The following is a 21,481-nucleotide window of genomic DNA, read 5'->3' as shown; positions in this document are numbered from 1 at the left end:
AGCCTGTGGTCAATGTATTTTGAAACAGTTGAGAGTTTGGCAGCCGGAGCCCCAGGCAAAGAGCACGGCCAAGCCACAGCACTGGAGCAGGAGCAAACGTGGCTTGTGGGAAACCCTGTTTTGACAGGAAAGATGTCGGTGGCTTGGGTAGCGCCAGGGCTGGCTTCTTCTCTTGTGACGTTGCTGACAGTTACAAGATTCCTCAGTTAGTTTTGGAGTTGATTTTATTGGCTCCTATTCATGCAGAATCGCTCTCTGAATTTCCAAACAAAAGTCCCAACAAACAAACGTGGAGAGAGGAATTATGTATTTTAGTGAAAAGCTGGTGAATTCCATATCCTCCGTAGGAACCCAGCTGAGCATATGGCTCAAGCTGTGGTTTCCACATGAAGCCAGTACTGCTGGCATTTGTCCTTTCCAGATCAGTGCTAACACGATGCTGTGATGTTCCTGCTCTCCCTGCTCGGAGGACTTTGCATGCTGTGTCAGTCTGGTATCCAGCTTTCATCCGTGGGCTGGATAAGAAAACTTGAGTAAATGGCAAAGGGCTTTGATAGACAACAGGAACAGCAAACACTGCTAAATGACCCAGCTCAGCTTTCCAGGTCTCTGGATTTTTGTAGGAAGAGGTGGAAGCACATCGTGCTCTCTCCATAGAGGTTGCAGTGCTACTCCATGGAGCACCTCCATGGAGATCCTGCCAAAACATGTGCAAGTTTGAGCCTCCAAAACCCCTGCAGCCCAGAGGCACAGCCCTGGCACAGCACGAGGACGAGCCACACTCTCCAAAGCTGTGCCAGGGAAAGAGCCCAGTGATGCTGGCTGGGGACAACCACACAGGCTGCCCTGCCTCCCTGTTCCTTAGTTGAACGCCAGGCTGGCAAGGCTGCTTGGACACATTCTACCACTGATTCAGCCCAGAACAAGAGCTGAGCAGGCGCAATAAAATCCAATGGTTATTTGAGATCCTAACACAACAGATGAAGCAAAATGTCCATTTTTAAACTGAGGCAGTAGATAGCATTAGTGTCTATCCTTTCCCACTGCCTGCTTTCTCTCCTCTGCAAGGGTTTTGCTGGCCGTGATGCAAACCAAGAGCAAACGGAGCTTGGGTGGGTCTCATCTAACAAAAACACCCTGTCCTCCAAAAGGGGCTTTTTCACCCCAGACGCGATCCCTGCCCCGCAGCAGGGACCTCCTCCTGCCTTCACCCACGGGAGCCTGCGCCGCTTCCCACTCAGCTTTCATCTCTCCTTGCTTTTGTAGTCTTGGGAAAGTGTTTTGCAAGGGATGGGGTATTTTGATAGTCTCTTTGGCTGCTTTCTCGCCTCATCATTGACACTGCTGTTGTTTATAACAGCAACACGTTTTTGGCAAGTAAAACCAAGCATGGGTTTGGGAGCTGGATGGGCTATCAGGCTCATCGGGGACGTGATCTCAGCTCTCACATCATGGTCACTCCTGGCGTGTGGGGCAATGAGCTTGGACAAACTTGCACAGACAGGTTTTAAGGAACTTCTCACAGTTTTAAGGCCAGATGGGACCATTAGATCACTCATTCTCCCTTGGTGCATCACAGATCACCAAATCAGATCCCACTGCCTGCAAAGTGAGCTCAGGAGGGTTTTGGCTTTAAAAAAAAAACTTTTCCAGAAAGCAATTTAGCTCCCTTGGGAGATGGCCACGGGGAAGCCCTGCCAGACAGGTCCTGCTGGTGGAGAATCTCTTTGCACTCTTTAGCCTGGTTTAGGACAGGGATTTTTTCAGTTTCATCTACCCAACAAATTCCAGTTATGCCTTCCCTAGGTTTAAGCAACATGTGCCTCATCAGGGTACTTACCGACATATTAGAGACATTATAATCCATTAAACTGATAAATTAAGTGAGATCAATCACTGGAAGGCCTTTTATTCAGCTCTCAAACAGAAATGCTTGCCCAACTTCCCTCCACAAAGCCCCCAGCACAGGGGACACCGCAGGCTCCCTCCATCAGCTGTGACCGCTGGCATTCCCTGCTCCCACTCCCAAATCTCACCAAAGCCCTTCCTCAGCAAAAATCAGCAGCTTCCATCTTACCCAGCCCCATTACCTTCTCAACCAGCCACTGCTTCTCCCTTTGGTGATCTCCTTTCCTATACCTTGTTGATCACAGTGTGCAAACCCCTCACTGCCAGCTCAGGCAAGGGTTGGATCCTGCCCCACCATGGTCACCAGTATGAGATAGTTTCCCCCACCACACAAACCCGCAGGCTTTGGTGCCAGGCTGTGCAAGGGAAGAAGAGACTTTCTCTCTCCCATGGGAACAGCTCTGCAACCGCAGAAACTCTTAGCAGGGATTTGAAGCACCAAGCCATGCCACGTTGGAGCGCATTGCCATACTCTTACCTGGTACCCACGTGGGAGCAGGCTCAGCAGCATCCAGGATGTGGTGGAGCAGGGTAGAGCTGAGCACATGCCTCAGGTGCAGCCTGGCTGCAGGATAAGGGCTGGGATGAGGGGCTGCAGCTGCAGCTGATGACCTGCTTGGGTGGTGCTGCAGAGATAGGAGTCCTTTTTCTAAGGAAACTTTCTTTATTGAGCTGCCTTTTATATATCTGCACACAGTGGTCATGAAACACAGTGCATGGGCTCAGTGGCTTGCTGAAAATAGGATTTTGCTGTACATCTGCCTCAATAAATTGGCTGCTCTTGGTTAACAAAGGACCATCCCTTTGGATTTCTTGTATGGTAGCATGAATTTACTGGCGCTACCTCCAGCGGTGCTGAAAGCCCTCCCCAAAGGCTTGTTTCACCTGAAACGTCACTCACACCGAGCCAGTGCCCTGTGGGATGTCTCATGGTCCCTGCGTGGCCTCGTGCCAGGCAGCAGTGGGAGGTCAGCATCCACACCATGGCCACCACTGCACTGGGACACCAAAAGCAAAGCAGCAGCCACGAGGGTGCCCTGAGCTGCGGTGCTTGCACCAGGTCCTCGTGCCACCGGTTGTGCTGCCCAGCAGCTGTTGCAGCGCTGGGGTTTGGGGGTTGAAGCCAGTGGGGACTTCACGGTCCCTGCCCCGCCGAGGCACTACTCACCAGCAAAAGCCCCCAGCAGGCAGGTCAGGGTGCCCAGTGTGACCCCAAGCCACCGCTAACACAGAAACATCAACACTAATCCTGACATACTGGCACTGTCTGCAAAGCTGCTGGTGACCTCACCTCCTACCTTCAGACAGCATAAACCAGAGAATGGAGAGGTCAATTAAATCTGACAAATGGAGTTTTGTAGATGGGATCTTGGAAGGGACAATGTCATGGACCAAACCACTCAGCTGTGTTTATGTCCTCCTGAATAAGGTCAATAACTATAATTACACCAGTGTAGTGACTGTCAAATCAATTACACAGTATAGCTGATATTCAAGGAAAAGAAATGGTTGTCTGAAAAGATTGCCTTCCACAGCAGCCACTGTGTTGGTTTATTTTCAACAGAAACTTGTGAACACTCTTTACTGGAGGCAAAAAAAGAAATTCATCTCCAAATTCAAAAAGTTATGTTGGGGAGGCTGCGCCTGCAGCCCCGGAGCCGAAGCACCAGGAGAGATGCATCTCCCCGGCTGCCAGGGGGTGAGGTGCTCGGGCACCAGGGATGCCGAGAAGTAACTGGGTAACACAGTTTTGTGTTGCAGTTTTATTAAAACACCACTACCACCACCACCACTAACAATAATAATAGTAAAAGTAAAAAATACACTACTGATGCAGCAGAAATTAGTGAGATAAAATCTGTGCCCTAATAAACTATTATTTGCACCCAGATAAAATTTGCACCCAAATAAATTATGATATTAACTTCCTCTTTAAGCAGAGAGGGAAGGGCTGTGAATCAGTTTCTGATGGAGGACTTGCAGCACCGCAAAGCAAAGTGATGTGATTAATGCCACCAAATACATCCACTTGCAGTCAGGGATGGACAGCAGGTCTTGCATCACATGCTATGATAAAAAGCAGTTTATTTTCTTAATATATGCTGATACCTAATGCAAATATCCACAACGTATTGCTGGACCTGATGCACAGTGGAAGATTACTCTTCTGTTCTGGGATCCTAATAGAGTAATTGAAAACACAAACATTTTATACATATTAATGTCTTTGGTCTGCCATTATCATCCTGTATCCTTATCTTGTCATTGGCTAAAAGTAGAGCTGCCTCCAAGAAAGATTATATGATTTTTAAGGCCATCAAAGAGAGAAACTAGATACTTGTCCCTATCAGAGCACCTGTTTCATAAATCATTCAGGCCTCTAGTTATCGGTGAATGTCTTGCCTTTGCCGAGCACATGCATTTTTCATCAGCTTTGAATAATGACTGTCTGTAGGGCTGGATGGTGGGGATGTCTTGCCGCTCCTGCAGTTGGGTCTGCTTTACAGAAATCGAGTTGTGAAGGGTCCTGTTGCAAAGCACTGCCAGCATCGTGCACGCAAGTTAGTGAACGGAATATAAGAAACCTCTAATACCAAGAAAAGAAGCACCACTAAATTCAGCCTAGGGGTTCAATAGTTCTGTGTTTGTGCTGTGTAAAAAACTGCACCTACAGTAAGAGTGGTGACCTTGTAACATTTCTTCTCTCTATACTGAACTGATCACAAATTTGAAGCAATTATTATCTTCTAAATAGAGAACAGCAGCTGATAAAGAACTCCATAATAATTACTACGTGTTTACACAATGATAATAACAGCCCTAACCCATTAACTCCTATGAGCTGAACAGGGGTCTTTAGGGCAGGGGCTTAATCAGTGCTAAACACGCAGGACACAGCGCATCGTTCCAGCACTTGTTCTAATATTTGGGTAGTTTACCACTAAGTCCATCAGTTCCTCTTAAATAAAAGCTAATGGTTGTTTTAAGACAACAATGTGTCTGGGTCAGGGTTTTATTGAAAAGTATCCTGACACAGTAAGTACACAAGGAGTTTGGAAAGAAAGTCCACTGAAATCTCCTCCCAAACAGTTCCAGTTAAATACTTCTTGCTTTTCTTCTTCTACAAAGTCAGTTTTGCAAGTGCTCTTCAGAATGGGACTTCTATGTAATATTTTAAAGTGTTAAAATAACTTACATTCTCTATGTAAGATGGCTTCAAACTCCTCTTACAACAGTAGGAATGAGAGCAGGGATGATCAGGGCGGTGCTGGTGCCTGGATCTGCACAGCAATGACCCGAGACAGGCATCTGGAGATTGCACAGCCGGGGCAGGGAGAGGTGTCGCCTTGTGTGAGCCCTCCTGTGGCACCTTGCATGGATCCCATGCAACGACTATAACCATTCCTGACCTCCTTGTGCCCCACGGTGCTTTGGAGAAACCCAAACACTGTTCCCTGGCAGGTCTCACTGTAACCACCTTTGCCTGGCAAACCCCAGGGCTGTGATAGTTTCTGCAGCCAAAAGTGCTGGGAGCTTGTCAAAATACTGATACCACAAACAAAGCATTCGATAAAATCCCAGGAAAAATGGCAAAAATCACATTATGGTGTCACTGTTGGATGGGGAAGGAGAGGTATCTATCACTGTCAAAGCTACTGCAAGGAAACAGGGCCCCAAGGACCGCACCACCGGCGCTGCCCAGTTCTGCTCCCTGTGCATGAATTCCCCCCCAGCTTTGGTTTTTGGGGGCTGCAGCTGGCCATCAGAGGCATGCACCTGTGAGAAGGCTCTTCTACAACAGGCTGTAAAGGTTTGGCTAGTTTGAACTGCGTATCCTCAGGAAAAACAAACAAACAAACAATCACAGCTTCATCTTAATGGGAAAACGGGCTGGTTTTTAAGCCAAGCAACTGGAGAGGGAGGGTCACCATTGCCCCCTGCGATGTCTCTGGGCTCTTGATGGTGGCCACAGCCCTAGGTACCCCCTGGCACCTCCAGGCAGGTGGGACCAAGGCAGTTTTACTTTTTCCTTTTCCAAGCACATTTTCCTTATGTTACTTCGTATTTTTTAAACAGGTGTTTGCTATGCTGAGTTTGGCGTGCGGGTTCCCAAGACCACAGGCTCTGCCTACACCTACAGCTACGTGACAGTGGGGGAGTTCGTGGCATTCTTCATCGGCTGGAACCTCATCCTGGAGTACCTGATCGGCACGGCCGCGGGTGCCAGCGCCCTCAGCAGCATGTTCGACTCGCTGGCCAACCACACCATCAGCCGCTGGATGATCAACAGCGTTGGGACGTTGAACGGGCTAGGTGCGTCATGCCATGTGTAGCTGCCTGCACTAATTAGGGCCTGAAAAGTAACTGGAAGCTCATAAAAAATCAGACATGAGTATTAAGCTTCATTCATTATTTACCATCTGTCTGCCTCTGGTACTTTGCCTTTGCCGTCTGGTTCACAGACAGGATTTAGGGGGATGGGGTACACAATACCTTGGAACCCCGTCGGGATGAGCTGGTGTTTAGCAGAGTAAGCATCCAGAAAAACTAGTCGAATGTCAGAAGCTAACGACAGCATGGGGGCACTTCACCCAGTGCGGGTGCTCTGCTCGGTCCCGGTAAGGCACACGCAGAGCCTTGTTAGAGGGTACAAGCCGGTGCCTGCACTACTCTGTGTAGGAACTCGGGGCTCTGGTGGTTCTGTATAACCAGCAGTTCCAGCAATACTTCATAGTTCCTACCAGTAAGGTAAACAGCTAGCTGTCCTGCACCCGTGGCATGAAAACTTACTGTTTAATTAATTTTTAATTACTACTTGGCAGATACATGTTTTGTAAATTGGGACCCGGTCATTTGTTTGCTGCCCTCCCCAGACTCCAAACAATGTCTTGAGGCATCAATATTTATCACCTTAATAAAACAATTTGAGCTAGCGGAGGCAGGGGCACCTGGACACTACCTTTGCAATGAGACCGAGCAGTTCTGCCAAGGTCCCCGCAGAGTTTCTGGGGTGCACAGCTGTGGTTGGAGAGTTGGACACCTCTTTTTTCTTACCTAGGGAAAGGAGAGGAGTCGTACCCTGACCTTCTTGCTCTGGTCATTGCTGTCATCGTCACCATCATCGTGGCCATGGGGGTGAAGAACTCGGTGGGGCTGAACAACGTGCTCAACATCATTAACCTGGCAGTCTGGATCTTCATCATGATTGCCGGTCTCTTCTATGTCAAGGGTGACAACTGGTCTGAAGGGCAATTCCTGCCGTTTGGATGGCCGGGGGTAAGTCCTGGGTGCACGGAGGGACACACAGACCTAAGCGGTGCCGCCCAGCTGCCACACACTCGTCTTTGCCCATGCTATACACACCCGACTTCCACGGCACTTCCCAAATCTCAACCCTGCTAAACCCAGCTGGACTTTGGCCAGGGACCTTCAGCTTCCAGCACTGCAGACTTGGATCCAGACCCCCTCACTCCACCAAACCAAACCCAAGGAGTATGGCAATGCTTTGCCCGTATCTCCTGCCACCTCTTAGAATAAACTTTTCCAAAACATCCTCCTGGAGAGCCAAACTCCGTGTGGGTCCCTCCCCTAAGAAATGCCGCTCATTGCCGGGCAATGGAGCAAAATGCAGTGGCCACCCGAGACAGGGCACTCAGGAGGAGCTCGCTCAGCCTCTGCGGAGGGGGAAATACTTGTGTTGGCTGGTTTTCAACAACAATGTTCTCAAGCATTTGTTTTGAGCACTTCATAATGCCACCTGCCAGTACTTATTTTATGGATGTTCCCTCAAAGCTTACTGAGAATTTGGACATATTTGGCTTTTTTAGCTTGCTTGCACTGGTTTTTATCCAAGGATGTACAGAGACTGAAAATATCTCAGCTGGCCTAAACCCAAGATAATTTCTCAGATTTACACTGCTTGACTCCATCGGGGTTTTGTGCAGAAAAATAAGCAAGAAAGTAAAGTAAACCAAGAATCTTGATTATCGAAAGGGTCCCGAGCTGCCATACAGTCCTTGCACCTCCCTTCAGTAAATCAATAACTCTCTGCCAGGGAACAACAATGAGGAGAGGAGCACTGAGGCTTATTTGAGAGCAGAGGTTGTATTTACCTTTGGATTGTTCTTGGCTTTCTATGCCATACGATAGAAATGGAAAGGAGAAAGTAGAAAATAGCTGTTTTTCTCCAATTCAACTCACCAAATACCTCCTGGCAAAAAAACCCCCATGGTTTTAAAACATACATATCCAAAACACATCAAAACTGATAGGGTCTTCCCATCATTTTCAGCTGCTTGTTCGTCTCCCAAATTGTTTGTAAAAGTAAATTTACACACCACAGACATGAGCTCCCCAGAAGCATGGGGGATAATTAAAAAAGATAATTACAGGTAGTCCCCCAAAAGAGGTGAGTTTTACTGTGTGCTCCATCAGTAGACAGCTGAGATGACAGGTGTGATGGACACGTGGTACCCAGCTAGCTAGCTAGATGCATGCGAGTGTTTCACAACGGCAAATTAGCTCACTCAGCCACACAGTTTTTGCCCTGCTTCAGTGTTTCTTTCATATTAATGTCCTTGCTAATATCGTATGTTTTAAAAAATCGCTTTAAAAAATAACTAAACAGTACAAATAAATCCTCATCCAAGTGCTCCAGCGTGTGCTCCTAACCTGTCGGCAGCTTCCAAGCAAAACAGAAGTTGTTTGGAAAGCGGCACACATCTGACTGTGGCTGCTCTCTTCTGCTTCCTCTGCTAGCGGATCTTGCTGCCACATGAGACATCTGGATAAGATGGAACGTGTAAACATGCTCCAGATCCCTAGTAATATATAAACAGATTTGGGGCGGTGAATTGTGAAAGCAAACCTGAAACTGGCTGATTGTCTCCCCTGTTGCCACCAGGATCTCCCAGCAGATCGAGCACCGCGCAGGCACAGGGTCATGGTGCACCATGAGCAAGCTGCAGATGCCTCCAGTGACTCAGACCACACGTTAAAATCTTTTCCCAAGACCAGATCTCTGAGTTGTGGGTGCTCGCAGGGTCTGTCCCTAGGTGGGAATGCCCAGTTCTGTGTGTGCACCCCTGACCTGCCCCTGCTCACCCTTTAGCTCAGGCAAGGCAGAACTGGGCTCCTTCATGTTTTGCGGAGTTCCCCGTCCCTGGCTGGGTGCCAGCCCCCCTCCTGGCACTCAGGCCCTCCATCTTCCACACAGGTGCTCAAAGGGGCTGCCACGTGTTTCTATGCCTTCATTGGCTTCGACATCATCGCTACCACGGGAGAAGAAGCAAAGAACCCAAACACCTCCATCCCCTATGCCATCACGGCCTCCCTTGTCACATGCTTGACAGCATACGTGTCTGTAAGTACTGGTTATACATACATAAATGTACATAAATATATATTAATGCATATATATATATACACATATCTAAAAAATCAGTATCTATTTATAGCACGTCCCTTCTGGGCATCTGCGTGGCTCCCCTGCCCATGAGCCAGGGTGCCAGTCTGACGCTCAGATGCTTGGACAAGGGCCCTTTCTTTGGTGGGAGCCGAGACACCAGCTGTGCTTCGTGTGACCGCACCGTCCTGCCGAGGCTCCCCTCGGCCCCAGCCCAGCCTGTCCCCAGGCTCTGGTCACCCTGCCGAGATCCTTCTGCCGGCTGCAGGGGGGTGATGGCAGCTGGGTTTTGACTGATGCCTCATGCCCACCCACACCTATTTTTACATCCAGCCTTGCAGCAACTTTTCTTTGTGTTTTTGGGAAAAGCAGCACTGCCTCTGCTGGAGATATGGGAGAGGGTCCATGTGAAAGGAAGGATGGGCAGGGGTGGCCATGCGAGAGATATTCAGCTGCTCTGCACCCCAATAAATGCATGCCTGTACTCAGGGATTTTCCCTGTAAAAGAGCAAAATTGAATCACAAAGGAGAAAAAAATTATTGTTGTGATTGTTCCAAAGAAACTCACTCACTGCCTCTCCTGCAGCGTGGTGGGCTCCCCTTGAAACCGGCGTCTCTGGCTCAGATAGGATCAGGGTGTTGCCCTAAGCAATGCCATCTGGGAGTGTGGGTCTGTCCCATGGGGCGTGTGTGACTCAGGGCAGCACTGTCCCCACACAGGAACATGGCCAGCACGAGCATCCCTAACCCCACCGAGCCCCACAGCCTCCTGCATCACCGCTGCAGCAAGGTGCAAGGTGCCACCTTCTTGCCTTTGGATGGCAGAGAAGGCCCCGCATTCCCCTGGATTAACCACCCCACAGCAAAGCACGTATGGACCTTACCTCCAGCACTTTATATGCCCTCCACAGGGGACACAGAGATACAGTCCCAATCAAACATGACATTTTTTGGCTTTCTACCCTTCAGAAGCAGCCCCCACACCCTGCAGGTCCCCAGCAGCCCCTGGAGCTGCTGCTGACATCTGTGTCCTGCTCCTCTCGCCTCCCCCAGGTGAGCATCATCCTCACACTGATGGTGCCCTATGATGCCATCGACACTGAGTCTCCACTGATGGAAATGTTTGTGGCCCATGGCTTCCATGCAGCCAAGTTCATCGTTGCCATTGGGTCTGTGGCCGGCCTGACTGTCAGTTTGCTGGGCTCCCTCTTCCCAATGCCCAGAGTCATTTACGCCATGGCTGGTGACGGGTTGCTCTTCAGGTCAGTTGTGCCCCTGCTGGCATTTATTTTTGCCCCCTTGGGACCCAGAGGGGAGGTGTGCTGGGGGGATGGGGTCCGTGCTGTGCCTCGACAGCCCAGTACCGTCACTGCAGGGAGCAGTGGGTGCCCACAGACTCCATGCTTGCAGAATGGGGCATGCACCAAAGCAAAATCCTGGAGGGAAAAAGTCAGGAGTGGCCTATGCAAAAGTGTCTCATTTGGTGCTGGTGCCTAGGGGTCCAGCTCATGAAAGCATGGGTGTTTAATTCAAGAGTTATGTGCAAAGGAGAGCAGCTTACATGTATAAACCCTTGGCACTTATTTGCAAGTGTCCAAGTGCCCATTCCAGAGCTGGTTAGACCTAGATTTAACTCCAGATCCAGCCTCAGCAGTATTTCCAGTCCCCAGCTGTCACGAGTCTAAGCTCCAAAAAGCAGTAAGAGCCGAAGGGATCACAGCTCTGAGCCTGGCCCCTCCAGCCAGGTAAGGGTTATTGCAACGGGGAACCACTGCGATCTGCAATTCTAACTTTCTGCGACTGTTTCACACTCCAGATTTTTGTCCCACGTCAGTTCTTACACGGAAACTCCCGTAGTGGCTTGTATTGTCTCTGGATTCCTCGCAGCTTTGCTCTCCTTGCTGGTCAGCCTGCGAGACCTGATAGAAATGATGTCCATCGGCACGCTGCTCGCCTACACGCTGGTCTCCGTCTGCGTCCTGCTCCTCCGATACCAGCCCGAGAGCGACATCGATGGCTTCGTCAAATTCCTTTCTGAGGAGCACACCAAGAAGAAGGAGGGCATCCTGGCCGACTGTGAGAAGGAAGCTTGCTCCCCAGGGAGCGAAGGAGAAGAGTTCACCGGCCCACCGACCAACACGTGTGGGGCCAAAAATCTGCCATCGCTGGGGGATAATGAGATGCTAATTGGGAAATCAGATAAATCCACCTACAACGTGAATCACCCCAATTACGGCACAGTCGACATGACCTCAGGGATAGAGGCAGATGAGTCTGAGAACATCTACCTCATCAAGCTGAAGAAGTTGATTGGCCCTCGCTACTACACCATGCGCATCCACCTCGGACTGCCGGGGAAAATGGACCGCCCCACGGCGGCCACCGGCCACACCGTCACCACCTGCGTGCTCCTGCTCTTCGTCCTGATGGTCATCTTCTGCTCCTTCATCATTTTCGGGGCAGACTACATCTCCGAACAGAGCTGGTGGGCTGTCCTCCTTGTCGTGCTGATGGTCCTGCTGATCGTCGTGCTGGTGTTTGTGATCTTGCAGCAGCCGGAAAACCCCAAGAAGCTGCCCTACATGGCACCTTGCCTGCCCTTCGTCCCTGCCTTCGCTATGCTGGTGAACATCTATCTCATGCTGAAGCTCTCCACAGTCACGTGGATCCGATTTGCCGTCTGGTGTTTTGTGGGTGAGTCCGAGATTCATTTATTTTAATTTTTTAACTGACACTCTTGCAAGGGTGTTAATAATAACTTCCCTAATTAGAGTGCTTAGGCTGATGCTTCTTCAGCTGGGACATACCCAGTCCTTTGTGTTTGCCCCTTGTCATCCTGAAGTTCTTGGAAACCTCGGTTATTCAAGCCCCCAAACCACAGCTAAATGGAAAATCACACCTCCAGAAAATGTCACTTTGATGAAAGTAAACTGCTCCTTGCAAAGGTGACTATTTTGATGAGTCTTTTGATGCAAAGTAGGTGGGTTCTGGAAATTGCCTCACAGGCAGGTTTCCTACAGAAATGTGCCTGCTTTCTTGCTATTTCACCCACTTGAGCTCTTCAGCAGCCCACACCAAAATCTCAGCGCTGCGTTTCCAAAGCCCAGAGCTGCCCAGCCCCAACAGCCCTGGGAGAGACAGAGCCAAGGGATCTGTGGACTGTAGCTCCTTTTCTTGGTCTGAGCCCTTAGCTTTGTGGCAGGGAGATCTCAGGACTCACAGACTTAGTTGTGGACTTTTTTTTGGCCACATTTAGGCCAGGAGCCCGGCACACCCACAGTTTCCCTTTGCTTTACATTGCAACCTGCTTAGTCCACAAACCCAAGAGAAACAAAGAAGCTCTCATAGCTCCTCCTGAAGGCTCCCAAGTCTGGACTATAAAGAACTGAAGCAACAAGACAATATCAAAACCAAGGACTCTTCAGAGAAATAATAACCCTATGGGTAAACATATACATTGCAGCAGCCCACAGGAGCCCCAGTTGCAGACAACAGACACTGAGCATGGTGCCAGCACTCAAAAGGACCATTCTTGGCCAAATATCCCACCAACAGCCCTTCCCTTTGAAAGCAGGGATCAGGGTCCTGGGTTGAGAGGCAGAAGGCGCTGAGGAAAGAGAATGAGGATTGATGCGAAGGTCACAGTCAGCTGCCACCTCCCGTAAAGGCAGGAATCACTCCTCCTGGAGCAGGGGTGGGCAGACATGGGCCACCACACCGGCTCACCAGCCTTCATGCTTTTCTCAGGTGCCTTCTGCCATTTGTAGACGTTTGAGCTCAGTTGGAAGAGCCAGGAGATGACACAAACAGACCTTGGATCTCTCTCTGGTGTCTCAGAGAGTTTAGAGTAGTCTCATGGTTTCCTTTGTGGGGGCTGCTACCACATTTTTGCTCCATTTTACCATTCCTCCTTTTGCTTTGGGGTGAGGGCTGTAGTTATCCTGAGCCAGTCCTGCATGACTGAGGTCCCATAGCAAAACTCCAACTCTGCAAGTCCCCGAACCCCAGGCCAACCTGTTGGGCAGTAGCTGCTACGTTCACTCTTGGGGCTGAAGAAGACACACTTGGGTTTTTTTGACCCTCAAAGGCAATCGGTGAAGCTGCAAATCCAGGGGAATCCTTCCCACCCACAAGCAAAGATGACTCCAAAGCAGCAACTTTATCTGCTGTGTTTAAATACTTTCTCCTGTGGGTGCATCTAATATCTCTTCAGCTGCCAGCAATTGCAATGACTCAATTAAGCCGCTCCATTAAGGTGTGATGGGCTCCACCAGCCCCATCCATGGCTGCTTGCCTGTTGGGGGAGGCACATCCCATTTAATTCTCTAGCAGATGTGTGTGGTCCTGCCACACAGACCCTGGATTTAACCTCACAAGTTCCTTGTAGCCAGTCCACGGGATATGAAGTCTGGGTTTCTCTATGCACACCTCTGGGGTAGTTTAATCCCAGGACCCACTGGAAACGAGATGCATTTGCCTCTGGGGAAAGCGTTGGTGCAGGAGGGTGAGATCAGGTAGGGCTAGTGGGGGAAGATGAAACAAAAACCCCGCAGGGAGGAGAACAGGGTTTCAGAGCTGTTTTAGTACCGAGTACACTTATCCTTACAACCCCTGGGCACACGTGGCTGTGAACACCAGCAGGAGAGAGACTGAGAGCATGAGAAAACTTCAGAGAGAAAAGGGTGGCCGGGAGGGCAACCGGGTGGAAGCGTGGGGGCTGTTGGCACTCAGGAGCCTCCACACGTCTGTCTGCTGGGAGCCGCTGTCCCATGGAAGATGCAGATGGCACTGTCATGTGGCAGCAGCATCCCAGCTGATGTTTAAAACATATAGCCCTTGGGTCACAGCTGGCAGTCCGACAACACAAACTCAGCAGCTTCGAAGAGCAGACATCAACTGCACCATGCACTAGCTTAAAAAATATGGGAATATTTACTTAGGCTTATCGCGCATTGGCTGGAGCCAGCCGGCGCTGGGTGGGAGGAGGCTGGTGCTGAGCTGGGCTGCATCCCCGACCCACACCCGGCGTGGGCATCGCTGGGGCATGGCGTGTTTGTAGTGATGTTGTATGTGGGAACACGGGGCTGGTGCGGGTGGCTGGGGTCCAACACTCTCCCTCTCGCCCACCACAGGTCTGCTCATCTACTTTGGCTACGGGATGTGGAACAGCACGCTGGAGATCAGCGCCCGGGAGGAGGCCCTCCATCAGAGCACATACCAGCGCTATGACGTGGACGTCGACCCTTTCTCTGTGGACGACAGCTTCTCCTACGCCACTGAGGGTGAGGGCTACCCGGGCTGGGACCCCTCTGAGGACAAGGCCCTCTCGTACCAGCAAATGGCAGGAGCAAAGGAAAGCCATCGGACGAGTAGCAGGTCGAAAAGCAAAGGCAGGCACAAACCGCCGTCAGAGGCTCTCATCGCCAACGATGAGTTGGACTACTCGCCTGAGTAGTGGGGCAGGCAGCGGGGCACCGCACCACCCAGGCAATGAGGAAAGGTCCCTGTGGCTCCCCCATCCTGCCCCATCCTCCCCGGGTCCTCCACCACCACCCCGCTCTCCTCTGGTTCTCGGGACACGCTCTGCAACTGCCGTTGACCCCAAACCAAACACACTCGTGGCCCGTCCCACTCCACCGGTCGGGTCTCACTGTGCTGAATGCTGGCTGATGCCCCGGCGCAGGCTGATCTCCTGGCACCAGCCACACTGGTGGAGGTGGTGGAGTGGGAGATGTGCCAAACTGGGAGGGCGTTGGGAGGTGGAAGGAGCTGTGTGAGGGGATGACACAAGTTGTCCCTGGGGAACGTCCACCCAATGGCCACAACGGTGGGATGCCACCCTTAGATTTTTGGCACTTTCTTAGCATGTGTGTTTTTTTCCTTTGAACCACCTAGAAGTAACAGCTGAGCCAGAGGGACAGACAGGTAGGTAGGTACGAAATGGAGATGGACAAACCCCTTTTGAGGGAGTCACTCAGAGGTGGATCCAGAGATGCTGGTCCCATCACAGAGCATTTCCATGGCCTGTTCTGGAGCAAAGGCACTTGGTGCACACAGCAGTGCTACCCCCCGTGTCCATCCGCAGGCTACCCAAATACTGTGATTCAAAATTAGTTCCATCTCAATCAAACCTTGAGGTCCCAGCATGGCCAAGCATCTGGAATCTGCAGTTGGGAGCGTGGTCCCAATGCTGGTCACAGCAAGAGCTGTGACCCACTCTTGGCTCAACCCACCTTGTGCAAGTGGTCAATGAGGACCACACACCGTTTCTCTGAGCATCTCTGAGGCTGGGCATTGTTTCCACCACATTGTGTCTTCTACAAAAGTGACTGTGCTGCAATTCCCTCACTGTGGTGGGCACATTCCAGTGCTCACTCTGGCCTGAGTGCTTCAGGAACGCATCCATAGCCCTGCAGAACTGCATCATCCACAGGTCAGCCGTGTCTCGGCAGGGCTGGGCCGTGTGTGGCAAAAGGAAAGGACTCAGCTGCTGAAATCTCCCTCCCTGCTGCTGTCTCCACCTTGTACCATTTTCTCTGCTTCTGACCCTGGCTTGGTGGATGCTGTATGAAAAAACACTGAAACGCTGCTTGTTCTATAAGTGTCTGTTTTTCAGTTTGAAACCAAACAGAGCTGGTGGCTCGCAGGGCAGAGCCGGTCGGCAGGTGGGTGTTTCTCATAGTTAAACCTTCCAGTATAGCCCAAGCATGGCTGTGACCCCCAGCAGTGCCGGAACGTTCCCTGCCACCAGCAACCCTGCAGCAGCATCGGTGGTGATGGGGTTTGGTGGCAGCCACCCTCTCCCGCAGCACAGAGGGCAGCTGTGTTGACAGCAGGTCCAGCTCTGGAGCCCATCACCAACATGCGTAGTATAAAACACTGCAATGGAGGAACATCTTTTTAAATAAATAATAACGAAGGGAAACCCCCATCAGACAGTGACACCCATCCTCCTCCAAAGGCTGCAGCTGGATCCATCCCCAGGGCTCCCCTGGAGCAGCCCAGACCAGCCCCCAGTAACAGGGGCTGCTGCTGGCATTCTAGGGGACAATTTAACATTGGTAGGGGCGTGAGGAAGGATTTGCAACATATGATGCTGAGAACCATCAACCCTTTGGTTCACTGGATGAGGCTCAGCTCCCCAAAACACAGCATGGAGCCTGTCTGGCATCCCCTGCAGGCAAGCGGGTTGCTGCGTGCTGAGAGTGCCTGGACCCATGCCTGTCCCCATCGGTCCCGGCGCTCAAGGGCTCGACGGAGAGGCTCTGCCCATGGCTGCAGAAGTTTCCCTGCAGCTCCTGTCCCAAACGGTGACAAACTACAGTCCTTTTCCCAGTGGAAAAGAGCATCTGATTCTGCAGATCTTAATCCAGAGCACCCCAGGCAAGTCAAGGGAAGTTTGGCCTCTGCCAGGGCTTCAGGATGGGAGCAAGGATTTGGCAGAAGGACCTGGAAGCTTTGATCTGGCATCCCCTCCCGCTGCCTGCCCCTACCACACTTCTACAAGCAGAAATCCCAAGTGTGTCCCACTGAAAAGCTGTTTGCAATGTGCACACCGCTGACGGGCCAGCTCAGGAAACCTTCCTGGCGGTGCCGAGTGCCTCTCGCGAAGGTCACCTCTCACTCACGCTTGGCCGCTCCCACCTTTGATGCCTTAGAAGTACCCAAGAGAGATGGCACCTCGCAGGTCTGGCTTTACATTTTCAGGGAGAAAGATTAACGCTAATTTCCTACCAGCTCTTGTACTGTACCATAGACAAGGTAGTCTTCATTCTGCTTCTGCACGGTACTTGGGCATCTGCCGAACCACGACCTCCTGCCCCAGTACCCTGTCGAACCGAAGCCTGTTATTCCTTCTGCAGCCTTAATCTCTCGCTGCAGAGCAGTTACCAGTACCAGTGTCTGTTGTCATGTCTGCTCTAGTTATGCCGTATAATTTGACGAGGGCTTGATCCCTTGCTCTTTGGTGTCAGTAGGAACCTCTCAGTTGGACCCATGCATCAAATGAAGCCCTTTGGCTGCTCCTGTTCCCACCCTCCTTCCCCTTCCCACGGAAGTGCTGGGGCAGGGCGGCTGTGCCACGTCCCCAAGACCACCGGGAAACAGCATTTGATGCCATGGCACCATCTGATGCAGATGGGCTGCCACCAGCCCTCGCCGTGTCGGGGGGTGGGAGCCGGATCTTTCTCCCAAGGCCACCATATCCCACCTTTCAGAGGTGTGTAAGGAGAAGGTGGTCGAGCCACAGGTTGGGTCTTGCCTGGGTTTGCCGGCAGCCGGTGCCCAGGGAGGTGGCTTTGCAGCGGGGTGTCCCCACCCTGCGCCGGGTGGCAGTGCCTGGGGGACACGCGGGTTCAGCCTCCATCTGGGAGATGCACGCTTCCCTTGTAGCAGGTGTCAGGGTCTTCAACGGGCACAAGCAGAAGCTGCCAAAGCCAAAATGTTCTGGCGTGCCCACCGCCTCTGGGCACCGCTGGCCCCAGGGGCAGCTTCGGGTGCTGGAGGGAGGCACGAGTGCTTGTTTTGCTATAACCCCAAAATGCAGCCTTTCCCCCTGGGTGCCCTCAGGGAGGTTCTCACACCCCTGAGCCATCGGGAGGACATGGGCAGAACGTGTCCATCCCGCTCCCGCCACTGGTGAGAGGCACAGAGCCCTTCAGCCTGACCGCCCTCCGCTGGGAGGGACCCCAGGGAGCCCAATGCATGATACAGACGGAGCGTCAATACCTCTGCCCTTCCAGCTGGACTCTGTACGGTCTCGGTCCCTCCACAGATTCACTCCGCACGGTTACAACCACTCGGTGTGAGGCCCAGCACACCGGCATCCTCCACACAGCAGAGAAATCACTCCCTGAACGACGTGGGATGTTGTAAATCCAGCTTGTAAATGATCTTCACTTTGTTTTGTTCGGTCTTTCTGATGTATATCTTGCTTTTTTTTGCAGATGGTACTTTCTGGTGTAACAATTCTCTGCAGTTCTGGTATGAAATCGGTGTATTTGTTAAAAAGTTTGTTCTATTGGGTTGTTTTGTTTTGGGTTTTGTTTGTGGTTTCCAGAAGCCCATTGGTGCACTGTACAATGGGATCTTGTAGTGTGTCATGAGAAAGAAAAAAAATATGCAGATATGTTATGGAGTGATTTTTATTTTCAAATGATTGTGTTATTGACTACTATACATATTATATATATATTATCAAGATACTAAGAAAAAAAAATCTAAATTTACCAAAATCTGTATATTTTAATAAATGCATAAAGCTTTATTGTGTGCCTTTACATTTAAAAATCAAACAGGAACTAAGGGATTTCTAAAGAAAGCCAGAGACAGATGTGTCTTAGTATCAGTTTCCATAGTAATGTAAACCTTTGAAATGAAAGACCAAACCAAAAAAATAAACAGAAGAAAACTTTCCCATGTAAATTTTGTTAAGCCAATCAGTACCTGAAGGTCCGATATTTTTTCAATGCTAAATCAAAGCTAGAGATGAACAAACCTTGCCATAAGTGCTGCAAAATTTCCTTTGTAGAAGATCCTTTTCCGTGGGCTGACTTTGGTATTTACTTGCACTGTTGTGGAAAAAAAATGGTTATCAGTTTACACAATAAAAAAATACAAAGAAAACCCCAAACTAAAGCCAATGACCACAGGTTGACTGTTGCAGTGTGAAGCTCTAGGCAGCACCAACGTCTTCCCGTCTGCTCGCAGTGCTGGTGGCACCCACCTTTCCATGGGGTGACTGGGGTGTCACGGTGCTGTCACCCCCCTGCATGGGCACCGGGGCCACAGGGAGGCAGGCACTGCTCATGGGGCTGCAGCCACCTCTCCACTTCGGGGTGTGCATGGGCTCCCTCCTGTTATTCCTGTTATGTGGGGAGTGGGGAGGCTGCCAGCACGCTCGCCATCACTGGGAGCAGTAGCTGGTCCTGGTAGAGCCGGGGAGAGCTCCACTGGGGCATCAGGGAGCACCACCTCCATGCCAGGGTGGCCACCAGAGCTCGCTCCCACCGCCCCATGGCTGACATTAGGCACAGCGTGGAACAGTTTTTCCGTTCAGGAGAACCATATTTGACTCTGTTTTGAGGCTTCAGATCAGCAAATGAGCACCAAAAGCCTTCAAGTGCCAACAGCGCCATGGCCAGCCTGGCCCCGGAGAACCCCACGGGGGAGCGGGGTGTTTTGGGAGGGTACAAAGCAGGTATTTCAGCTTTGATCCTTTAAAAACTAGAAAAGTTTAATATTCTTTGTGCTTCCTCCAAACACTTCCCCTCTGCGGTGCCAGCACTAATATCCTGTGACGTTCTTGGCCCCATCTCCTTGCACCCCGCGGGTGCACATGTCTGTTTTCCCCGCCGCTGCAACTGGGGTTGTTTTGCTTTCTTTGGTTTTTTCTTTACTTCCCTGAAACACAGCTTCTTCCTTCCTCTGAGCAGCTTGCCCCAGGCCTTTCAAGGGCTGGATTTGGGCTCATGTGCTGGTAAGCTGTGACCATGGGCAGAGCAAGCAGAGCCCCAGCACTGTCCCCTGCCGAGGGTCCCCAGCCCCACATGCCTGAAGATGCCAAGATGCAGCCTCAAGGTTTGGGCAGCAAAGTTAAGTGCTGCCCAGCAGGGCTTATTCCCCACTGGGTCAGGCACCACTGCCCCAGCCCCTCCGGCAGCACCAGCACCTTGCCACCCCCACCGCCCCCCTCGGGCATCTCAGACAGGTTTTGCTCTGCTTTTCCCTCCCAGTTTACTCCAGGGCCGTTGGCCGGGCAGTGTTCCAGCAGCTTTCTGCTCGGAGGTCTCCCCCGCCGCCGCTGGCCCCGGGGTTAACCAGCCAAAGCGGCAGGCAGCGGCGCACAATCCACAATCCCCGGGCAGCCTGCACAAGCTGGCACGCCTGTGCGCCGCCCCTTCGCCCATGGCACCCACACATCAATGGCAGCACTTATAGCGTCTCTCCAGCGCGTACAACAACTGCCTGTGCCCTGCCTGTGATGTAATGGGCAGAAGTGTCCTGCCACCAGCCCCGCGCCGCTGCCCGCCTTGGGTGCATTGTATAGGATGGCAGCAATGCAAAGTTCACACAAGAGACGCCTTCAAGACTGCTCGGTGTTAAAGGCAGATGCTAGCGCTGCTGCCCATCTCTTGTCCATGCAGGCAAAGGGTCGTCGTGGAGCACAGCCATCCTCCTTCTGACTCCTTTTAAATGCTCTGGCCTCAGCTTCCCACATGGAGGAGGCGAGGGGTGGGAGCTGCAGCATCCTTGCCCATGGCTGCGTTGCCCAGCTTGGGTTCTCCAGCTGAAGTAGACCAAGACGAGAGGACAGTCCCTAATCCGCCGAGGCTTGACTAGCAGCCATGTTTTCAATTTCTTCTCCGTCACCCCAAACAATTTGGTCACTCCTTTCCCCTGCTTGCTCAGTGCCCTCTCCTCCGGCACTCAACACCTGGGCTGTCCCCCTTGTCCATGTCTGCACGGCGGCTGTGCCTCTTTTCCTGTTCCTGCAGCCTGGCTTACACAAATTATTTGAACTGAGTTAACATCTCTGGGAACAGATGGGATTTTGTATCACCGTAATTAAATTGCTACAGCCTCTGGTAAGGGCAGAGCTAGATCCTGATCTTACATGGTTTTAATCAGAGTGATGACCCCAGATCAGACTCTTATTTTAGTTAAGAGCACTTCCAGCGACATGACTTCTCAACTTCAGCACGCCCGAGCAGCACGGGGGTACATCTCCACCCCCTCAGTGGGTTTCTAAGTCCCCCTTATATGAAGAGCACCAGAGCCGGTACCACCAGTGCAAGCTGCTACTGGGAACATTGAAAGAATGAATGGGTAAAGGCAGCGGTCAGTACCATGCAGGAAGATTACTTCTATTTTAAATATTTAAAAAAAAAACAAACAAAAACAAAAGGCCCACTTAATTCTACAGCAGAGCAGAATCTCTCGTCCTGAACCACTATTAAAAAAAAATAATCTTCAAAATCATTGGGAAACCCCTGTCATGGAAAAGCTAGCTATGGAAACACACAGGAAGGAAGGAAAAGAAGCCAGTAGTTGCAGGTACTCTGTTATTTATTGTACAGTATTTCACTGAAAGTACAAAGGCATCATCAGTACTCACCAGAATTGTATTGTAACAGGTACATTATACTGCGTGTTAAAACGTGCTGCTTT

The 21,481-nt window shown here is 51.1% G+C and overlaps 1 protein-coding gene across 2 annotated transcripts in view; it reads left to right on the top strand.

Annotated features, from left to right (window-relative positions):
- SLC7A14 (solute carrier family 7 member 14) overlaps positions 1-21,233 on the top strand; it is a 53,302-nt gene extending 32,069 nt beyond the window's left edge. For both annotated transcript variants that reach the window (XM_080410502.1, XM_080410503.1), the window contains 6 exons: positions 5,986-6,222; positions 6,968-7,185; positions 9,125-9,271; positions 10,367-10,575; positions 11,130-12,007; positions 14,446-21,233. In XM_080410502.1, coding sequence (XP_080266628.1) covers positions 5,986-6,222; positions 6,968-7,185; positions 9,125-9,271; positions 10,367-10,575; positions 11,130-12,007; positions 14,446-14,768 — 2,012 coding nt within the window. In that variant the 3' untranslated portion in view covers positions 14,769-21,233. The remainder of the gene's footprint in view (positions 1-5,985; positions 6,223-6,967; positions 7,186-9,124; positions 9,272-10,366; positions 10,576-11,129; positions 12,008-14,445) is intronic.
- The last annotated feature ends 248 nt before the right edge of the window (positions 21,234-21,481 follow it).

Source organism: Falco punctatus (genome assembly GCF_963210335.1).
Source record: "Falco punctatus genome assembly, chromosome: 13".
NCBI classification, from domain to species: Eukaryota; Metazoa; Chordata; class Aves; order Falconiformes; family Falconidae; genus Falco; species Falco punctatus.
Note: the sequence above shows the minus strand (reverse complement) of the source record. Positions and strands in the feature narration are given on the sequence as shown.